This window comes from Enhydra lutris, unplaced genomic scaffold, assembly GCF_002288905.1.
Source record: "Enhydra lutris kenyoni isolate GAN:26980312 unplaced genomic scaffold, ASM228890v2 scaffoldscaffold88, whole genome shotgun sequence".
NCBI lineage: Eukaryota > Metazoa > Chordata > Mammalia > Carnivora > Mustelidae > Enhydra > Enhydra lutris.
In genome coordinates, this window is record NW_019154172.1 from 1,222,568 (window position 1) to 1,232,726 (window position 10,159).

The 10,159-nt window shown below is 36.9% G+C and overlaps 1 protein-coding gene across 1 annotated transcript in view; it reads left to right on the plus strand.

The window, feature by feature from the left end:
- Positions 1-10,159, plus strand: part of LOC111161989 (filaggrin-2-like) — a 110,024-nt gene that overhangs the window by 94,851 nt on the left and 5,014 nt on the right. Inside the window, exon 8 of the mRNA XM_022526116.1 lies at positions 4-258. Coding sequence (XP_022381824.1) covers positions 4-258 — 255 coding nt within the window. The remainder of the gene's footprint in view (positions 1-3; positions 259-10,159) is intronic.

Sequence of the window (10,159 nt, forward strand, 5' to 3'; positions counted from 1 at the left end):
CAGACACCGGTAGTAGAAGGAGACAAGGATCTAGTCATGGACACTCTGTCAGTAACTCCGGACAATCAGTGTCTCTTCAGGGACAGAGTGAAAATCATGGGCATCCTGTGTCTGGATTTGGAGAGTCTCAGCATGGTAGTGGAAGTCTTGATTCCAGCCATATGGAATCCAGAGACATAGTTGAGTTTGGAGATGAATTTATGTCATCCAATATAACAGTTAGTAATATTAACCCAGAAATATCAGTCCATTCAATGGGTAATTCAAAGAAGTTGGGATTTATTCAGTCACAAAATTATTATTATTTTGAGTGAGAAACCAATAGATAAATAATTAAAAGGGTAGGAACCTGAGCTAAGACATAATTTTGGATCAAGAAACTTCGCATTATACCTGCAAAGAGTTCTTACCATTTTACTTTAAATGGGTTACAGTATTTCTTTTCTCTGGTGATAGTTTCATTTCTTCATCGGGTAGATTTAAATCTTTTGTTAGGAAATTGTCAGTGGGCAAAATCTATGTCATTTAGAACTAAATTTAGAAAACTCAATATTTTGGGTAGTTGGAGTTCAAATAAGGACTGTCTTTTGAGATGTTAAATTTAGGATCTTTGTAGATTTTCACATTTTCTTTGCCAAAAATACAAAATCACGGTTCTGGAAGCCAACCAAATATGTTAATATCAGAGCTCAGTGCATCTTCCTCTACTATCCTTCTAATGGAGTTCTAAGTTAATCTGGATTTATTAAAATCAAAAAACTGAATTACATAAAGATTCAAAATAAACAGTTAAGCATATGTCATAGTTTGTCTTTTTTATTTTTGTTTCTCATAGACCCCAGAAGACTTACTTCCCCATGGCCAAAATTACATGTTTTTCTTATATCACTGGAAAACTATATGACCAAAAGGCAGTTATACACCATGCAAAAGGAATAATGAGTCCAATGAAGTAAGAATTTAAACAACATAATTGTTGTCCCATCCAGTCACATTCAGGATGAAGGAAGGCTTAGCTCAATCATTAATAGCAACATAAGTATTACCCAAACCCAAGTGGTTATTAGGCTAATCAAACCAAGATTAGTAAACAGAAATTACTAACCACAGGTCCCTCTTCCAAAGACACTAGGAGTTGTTTTCCAATGAAAGTCAGAAAGCAAGTATTTATGCTGAAATATCTTGACAAAGGAAAAACAATAAAGAAAACCCCCACCCTGGAAAGAAAATGCATACAGTTCATGATGTTGGCAGGTGAATGAAGAAATGAATGAAGAGTAGTAGAAACATCTACAGGATTCTACCTTTAGAAGGAATATCACTGTAGGAGATTCATATCCAAGTTTTCCTTCTCCATAATATCAGACCAGAATGCACACTAGAGAATATCTAGGTCAGTGTTCAAATTCTGCAGATGAGTCTGTCACTAAAATAATCCATACCAAATAGCAATTAGAATCAAAGTCTTCTAACTCTGATTTTTATAAAAGCACTTTAAAAAGATTCTCTCTTTCATTTTATTTGAACAAATCAGACTAAACTGAAATTAATTGATTTATGTAAGATGGCAGAGGAGTAGGGCACCCTAAGTTTGTCTAGCCCCTCGAATGCAGCTAGATAGTTATCAAATCATTCTGAATACCTGTGAAATCATTTGGAGATCTGAGAAAAGAAAGGCTACATTCTACAAATAGAAAAGAAACCATTTTTTGGAAGGTAGGAGACTTGAATCTGGGGTGATATATCTGAGGATATGGTGGAGGAGATGGAGTCTGCTTAAGGAGGCTACCACAGAGCAGCATTTAAGAAGCAGAGCACAGAACCAGAACTTTTATGATATTTTGCTACAGTGGGGCACATCCCTGGCTGAAAGGTGCTCAGGTAGCAAAGTGTGGCAGAATCCCAGGTAGGACAGGATAGTCTCAGGATCCCCAGGGTCACAGGAAGAATGGAGGTGCCTGAGTGCAGCAGAGTTCCCAGGCATAAGAGTGGAGAAGCAGGCTGAAAACAGAGAGTCTAGATGTTGGCTTTCTGCTCTGTTTTGCCAGAACCACTGTGAACCACTACACAGTCATGCAACCATATTCCTGGCAGGGGTAGAACAAAAGACAGAAGTCTGGTGAGAAACCCCTGATTCATTCTTTCTTACTTTTGGATCCAGTTTCTTTCAACAAATAGGCCAAAACACACAGAATCTAGTTTTTTGTTTTGTTCTATTTTGTTTCTTGTCTGTTTTTTTCTTGTTTTGTTCTATTTTTATTTCTGTTTTTTTTTCTTTTGTCATTGTTGTTATTGTTTTTTTCTATTTCTTTCTTCTATTCTATTCTGGACAAACTGGTGAGATGGAGAAATTCACCTCAAAGGAAAGAACAGGAGGTGGTAATAACTATCACAGATTAAATTAATACAGACATAAGAAAGATGTCTGAACTAGAATTCAAAACAACTATTGTAAAGATACTAGCTTGCTTTGAAAAAGCATGGAAGACACTAGATAATCCCTCACCATAGAAATAAAAATACCAAGATCTAGTCAGGTTAAAATTAAAAATGCTCTTACTAAGATGTAGTCCCAAATGGAGGCTATAAAAACAAGGATAAACAAGGCAGAAGAGTGAGTCCATGATATAGATGATAAAAAAGATGGAAAACAAGGAAGCTGAGAAGAAGAAAGAAAAATCTTGGATCACCAAAGGAGATTTAGAGAACTTGCCAATTCCATAAAGCAAAATAACACCTAGATAATAGAAGTCCCAGAAAATGAGGAATGGGAAAGAGGAGAACGAGATTTATTTGAACAAATTATAGCTGAGAACTTCCCTAATCTGGAGAAGGAAACAGGCATTCAAGTCCAGGAAGCACAGGAACCCCCCTCAAAATCAATAAAAACAGGTCAACATATAATAGAGTACAGTTTGCAAATTTCAAAGATAAAGAAAAAAATCCTGAAAGCAGTTTAGGACAAGAGGTCCTTAAACTACAAGGGTAGACACAATAGTAAACCTCTCCACAGAAACACAGCAAGCCAGAAAGGACTGGTATGATATATTCAATATGCAAAACGAGGGGAAAAATATGCAGCCAAGAACATTTAGTCCAAGAAGACTCTCATTCAGAATAGAAAGAGAGAAAAAGAGTTGCCAAGACAAACAAAAACTAAAGGAATTTGTGAACACTAAACCAGCCCTGCAAGAAATATTAAAGGGGAGCCTTTGAGTGGAGAGAGAGTGAAAAATGACAAAAACCAGAAAGGGAGAGAGATGATCTACAGGAAAAACGACTTTAAGGTAATACAATGGCACAAAATTCCCATCTTTCAATAATTACTCTGATTGTAAATGGATTAAATTTTTCCAGTCAAAAGACAGGGTATCAGAATGGATTAAAAAAAAAAAAAAGACCCATCCATATGCTCTTTATAAGAGACTCATTTTAGACCCAAAGTCTTCTCCAGATTGAAACTGAGGGAGTAGAAAACCATTTACCATGCCAATGGAAATCAGAAGAAATCTGGAGTAGCCATCCTTAAAGCAAACTTGAATGAAAGATGAAGAAGGACACTAATCCTAATAAAAGGGTCTATCCAACAAGATTTAACAATTGAAAATATTTTTACCTCCAACATGGCAAACCCAAATATATAAACCCAATTAATAACATAAAGAAACTCATTGATAATAATATATAATATATATATATATAATATATAATATATAATATATAATAATATATAAGTAGGGGACTTTAACACCCCTTTCACTGAACAGGTCATCCAAGCAGAAGAGCAACAAGAAACAAGGGTTTTGAATGAGACACTGGACCACATGGACTTCAGAGACATACTCAAAGCATTTCATTCTAAAGTAACAGAATACACATTCTTTCTAGGGTGCACATGGAACATTCTCCAGAGTAGATCACACACTGAGTATCAAATCAGGTCTCAACTGGTACAAAAAGACTGAGATTATACCATGCATATTTTCAGACCACAATGTCTCCAAACTTGATCACAATAACAAGAGAAAATATGGAAGGAACACAAATACAAGGAGGTTAAAGAGCATCCTACTAAAGAATGAATGGCCAACCAGGAAATAAAAGAAGAATTTTTTTAAATACTGGGAAAAATGAAAATGAAAAAATGACAATTCAGAACCTTTGGGATACAGCAAAGATGGTTCTAAGAGGGAAGGATATAGCAATACAGGCCTTCCTCAAGAAACTAGAAAAGTCTCGAGTACACAACCTAATCTTATACCTAAAGGAGCTGGAAAAAGAATAGGAAATCAAGACTAAATCCAACAGGAGAAGAAAAATAATTAAGATTAGAGCAAAAATCAATGACATAGAAATCAAAGAATAGTAGAAGTCAATGGAACTAGGAAACAGTTCATTGATAGAATTAATAAGATCGATAAACCCCTAGCCAGACTTATGCAAAAGAAAAGAGAAAAGACCTAAATAAATAAAATCATGAATGAAGGAGGAGAATCACAACCAACACCAAAGAAATACAATTACAAGAGAATATTATGAGCAACTTTATGCCAATGAAATATGCAGTTTGGAAGAAATGGATGCATTCCAAGAAATATATAAATTATCAAAACTGAGACAGGAAGAAATAGAAAACCTAAACATAACCAGCAAAAAACAGAATCAGTAATAATAAATCTCCCAACAAACATCCCATGGCTGGATGGCTTCCCAAGAGAATTCTATCAAACATTTAAAGAAGAATTAATATTTATTTTTCTGAAACTTATCAATAAATAGAAATGGAAGGAAAACTTCTGAACTCTTTCTATGAGACCAGCATTATCTTGATCCTGAAACCAGAGAAAGACAGCAACAAAAAAGAGAATTACAGACCAATAGCCCTGATGAACATGGATGTAAAATTCTCCCCAAGATACTAGCTAATAGGATTCAACAGTACATTAAAAGTAGTATTCACCATGACCAGATGGGATTTATTACTGGAATACAAGGGTGGTTCAACATCCACAAATCAATCAACATGATATACCACATTAATTAAAGAAAGGACAAGAACCATATAATTCTCTCAATTGATGCAGAAAAAGCATTTAACAAAATATAGCATCCTTTCTTGACAAAAACTCTCCACTGTGTATGGATAAAGGAAATATACCTCCATGTCATAAAAGCCATATCCAAAAACCCACAGTGAATATCATCCTCAATAGGAAAAAGATGAGAGCTTTCACCCTAAGTTCAGGAACATGACAGGGATGTCCATTTCCACCACTGTTTTTCAACATAGTACTGGAAGTCCTAGCCTCAGCAATCAAATAAAAATAAAAGGCATTGATTGAAATCAGCAAAGAAGATGTCAAACTTCCCCTATTCACAGACAACATGATACTCTATGTAAAAACCTGAAAGACTCCACCCAAAAATTGCTAGAACTCATACAGGAATTCAACAAAGTGGGATATAAAATCAAAGCACAAAAATCAGTTGCATTTCTATACAGTAACAATAAAGGAGAAGAAAGAGAAATAAAGGAATCAATCCCCTTTACAACTGCACCAAAAACCATAAGATGCCTAGGAACAAACCTAACTAAAGAGGTAAATGGTCTGTACTCCAAAAACTATAGAACACTTACAGGAGAAATTGGGGAATACACAAAGAAGTGGAAGAACATTCCATGCTAACAGATTGGAAGAACAAATACTACTAAACTGTCTATGCTACCTGAAACAATCCAGACATTCAATGCAATCCCTATCAAAACACCATCAACATTTTCACACAGCTGGAACAAACAATCCTAAAATCTGTGTGGAACCAGAAAACCAGAAATCCTAGGGGAATGTTGAAAAACAAACAAACAAAGCAGGAGGCATCACAATGTCTGACTTCAAGCTATATTACAAAGCTGTGATCATCAAGACAGCATGGTCCTAGCACAAAAACAGACACATTGATCAATGTAACAGAATAGGGAACCCAGAAATGGACCCTCAACTTGATGGTCAACTAATCTTTGGCCAAGCAGGAAAGAATATCCAGTGGAAAAAGGACAGTCTCCCCAATAAATGGTGCTGGGAAAACTGGACAGCCACATACACAATGAAACTGGACTATTCTCTTATACCATACACAAAGATAAAATCAAAATGGAAGAAGGGCCTCAATATGAGATGGGAACCCATCAAAATCCTAGAGGATTTTGTGTTCACAGACAGCAACCTCTTCAACCCTGGCCACAAGTTCTTGCTAGACAAAGGCAAAAATGAACTATTGGGACTTCATCAGGATAAAAATCTTTTGTACAGCAAAGGAAGTAGTCAACAAAACTGAAAGTTACCTACAGAATGGTATAAGAATTTTGCAAATGATATATCAGATAAAGGGCTAGTATCCAAAATCTACAAAGAATTTATCAAACTCAACATCCAAAAAAAAAAAAAAACTAAAAACAAAGAAATCCAATCAAGAAATGGGATAAGACAGGAACAGACATTTCTCTAAAGACATACAAATGGCCAACAGCTACATGAGAAATTGTTCAACATGAGTCAGCATCAGGGAAATACACATGAAAACCACAATTAGATACCACCTCCCACCAGTCAGAATGGCTAAAATTAACAAGTCAGGAAGTTACACATGCTGGTGCAAATGCAAAGAAAGGGAAACAGTCTTACACTATTGGTGGGAATGCAACCTGGTGCATCCACTCTGAAAAACAGTATAGAGGTTCCTCAAAAAAATAAAAATAGAGCTGCCCTATGACCCAGCAATTGCACTACTAGGTATTTATCTAAAGGATACAAGCATAGTGACTCAAAGGGGCACATGCACCCCAATGTTTACAGCAGCAATGTCAAAAATGGCCAAGCTATGGAAAAAGCCCAAATGTCTACATCCCAAATGGATAAAGAAGTTGTGACATATATACATATACAATGGAATATTACTCAGCCTTCAAAGAGAATGAAACATTGCCATTTGCAATGATGTGGATGGAATTAGAGGGTATTATGCTAAGTAAAATAAGTCAGTCAGAGAAAGACAAATATATGATTTCACTCATGTGAAACAAAACAGATGCACATGTGGGAAGGGAAGGAAAAAAATAAGATAAAAACAGAGGGGAAGACAAACCATAAGAGACTCTTAACTATAGGAAACAAACTGAGGGTTTCTGGAGGGAAGCTGACTGAGTAGGGGGATTGGTTAACTGGGTGATGGGCATTAAGCAGGGCACTTGATGTACTGAGCACTGGGTGTTATACACAATTGATAATGAATCACTAAACTCTATGTCTGAACTAAAAGTACACAATATGTTAATTAAATTGATTTTAAATTTTAAAAAAAAGGAAATACAACATTAATCATTGCTTATTGGTATGATTTATGGGTCTAAACAAGAGCATTTTCTGGAAATCATACCACCAAGGTGACCACTTCTTGCTAAGCTCTGAAAACATGAGGGACTAGAGGACATGAAAAGGAAACAAGTAAATTACTACCGTATCCTCTGCTATTATCAAAGTGACTCAGGGGGGCGCCTGGGTGGCTCAGTGGGTTAAAGCCTCTGCCTTCAGCTCAGGTCATGATCCCAGGGTCCTGGAACTGAGCCCTGCATCGGGTTCTCTGCTCAGTGGGGAGCCTGCTTTCCCCCTCTCTCTCTGCCTGCCTCTCTGCCTAATTGTGATCTCCCTCTCTGTCAAATAAATAAATAAAATCTTAAAAAAAATCTGACTCAGATTACAGTAATAAGATTGTGATTTATAATTTAACAAAGACTTTATCTATATATGAAAATAGTCCCTAGCTCTTTATTGGGTCATAATGCCATTGGTTTTTATTGCTCTTCTCTCCCAAAGATTTATTTCCACTCTTCTAAGACCTCTCCCAACCTTTCATGTGAGAAAGGGCTGGACAAGACTTATCAGTATGTGAGAAAGCACTCATCATGTACCCAACACATTTCCACACATTATCAAACAGAAAGCAGAGAATAAGGATTAAACAGAATCCAGACAATATAGTTGTTGTCTGGTTCTGGATAAACATTACTTCATTCTTTCACTAAAAGATCCAAAAACAATATTAATCATCTAATTGCCAGACTCTAAACTAGATCCTAGAGTTATAAGAATGGTAAAAACAGACAGCTCTAAGTGTCCTTAGAGAGCTCACTCACCACAGAGGAAAGATATAATAGTGGGACAAGTAGTATAGAAAAGAAATTATTAATGTGCAATGGTGGTAGAATATACAAGGTGCTAGGTAATTGTGTGTAGTGGTAAGGAAGAGCTGGTTCAGATAAACCTACTGAATCTAGAATTGTATACTGAATTTATACAAATGGCTAGAAATATGCCAACTTGACTTGAGTAGGACTATTCCAGGAGGATTAGCCATCTTGTGCAAAATCTCAAAGATTAAAAAAAAAAAGATGAACTCAAGGAACTCAAGGAACTCAAGTGGTTCAGAAAATCTAAGATATGAGATGAATATGAGGAACATGGCATAAGATGATTCTGGAAACATAGGAACACTTAAAAGGGATACTTGTAAACCAAACTAAGATGTGTTTTGTCTCTAACTTCTTTTTTGTTTGTTTCAAGTTTTATTTAAATTCTTTTTAGTTGACATATAGTGTTGAGAAGAATTTAGTGATTCACACTTACATATAATATCCAGTGCTCAAGGGAGGCAAGATGGGGGAAGAATAGTGGATCTCATCTCATCTGCTCCCATGAACTTAGCTAAATAACTATTAAATCATTTTGAACACCTATGAATTCAACCTGAGATATAGGAAAAGAATTGGTGGAATTCTACAAATAGAAAAGTGGCCACATTTTGCAGGGTAGGAGGTGTGGAGAAGTGAATCTGAGAGGATATATCAGAATATAAATGGCAGAGGAAGGAGTCTCCATAAGCCAGCTACAGGAAAGTGATACAGCCTTGGAGCACAAAATTGGAACCTTTTGAAATCTGTACCAGTAAGAAATATCCCTGCCTGAAAGTTGCTCAGGTGGTTAAATGGGGCAGAATCCTGGGTTGGACGTGCGGTCTCAGGATCTTCAGGGTCACAGAAAGAATGGGGGTGTCTGAGCCAGCAGAGTTCCCAAGCATTGGTGAAGGGACACTGGTTAGGATCATTGAAGTTAGGAGGGGGTCCTCAGCTTGGTTTACCACAAACTGCAAACCACAATGGGGTGTTGCTCTCCCTGAGGCGGGCCTGCAAATGACAGAAAAAGTGGTGACCTCCAACTTCCCCCAAGAAGGGAAGGCTGGGAGCACCCAAGATCAGGTCACAGCTCTCTGTGTGGGGGCCCTGCAAAGAACAGAAATGGGGTGACCCTCTGCCATCCCCCAGGAGGACTGGTGTGGCCAGGAGACTGCAAAATTTGTCACATACAAATGTGAAGACCACTTATCCCTGAGGGTTTACTGAAGAAAGGGGACCATGATCTTTCAGTTCTGGGGCTGGAGATCATGACACAGCCATTTTTATTTTCATCCTCTGAAGAGGCCTGGAAAGCATTCAGGGAACAAAAGGCACATAGAGCAACAATAAGCAGTTTACACTGAACTCAGGCCCCTGGCAAGGGACAGGACAACTCCGTCCAGGCAAAGACACCTGAGAATCAACACAGAAGCCCCCTCCACCAGAAGACCAGCTGGAAGAACAGGTAAACACCAAGTTTACAGAGCACACAGGACTGCAAAACTCCAGCACTAGGGGAAAATAGTATTTTTCTAATAGAAAATAGAATTTGAGGGGTTTTTTTGGTCATGATTCATTTATCTTTCAGTTTAAAATTTTCCTTTTCTTTTTTCTTTTTTCCTCTTTAACTAGTTTCTTATTTTATCAACTCTTTGTTTTTAAGTCTTTTTTTAAAAAGAGTTTATTTATTTAATTGAGAAAGAGAGTGAGTGAGAGAGAAAGGAAGCACAAGCAGGGGCAGAGGGAGAAGAAGATTCCCATGCTGAGCAGGGAGTCTGGTGCAGGACTTGATCCCAGGACCCTGATATCATGACCTGAGCTGAAGGCAGACACTTAACCAACTGAGCCACCCTCTAAGTATTTTTTTAACTTTCATTTTCTACACTTACATTTTATAGATATATTCTTCATTTTTTGTTTCCTTTCACTGTA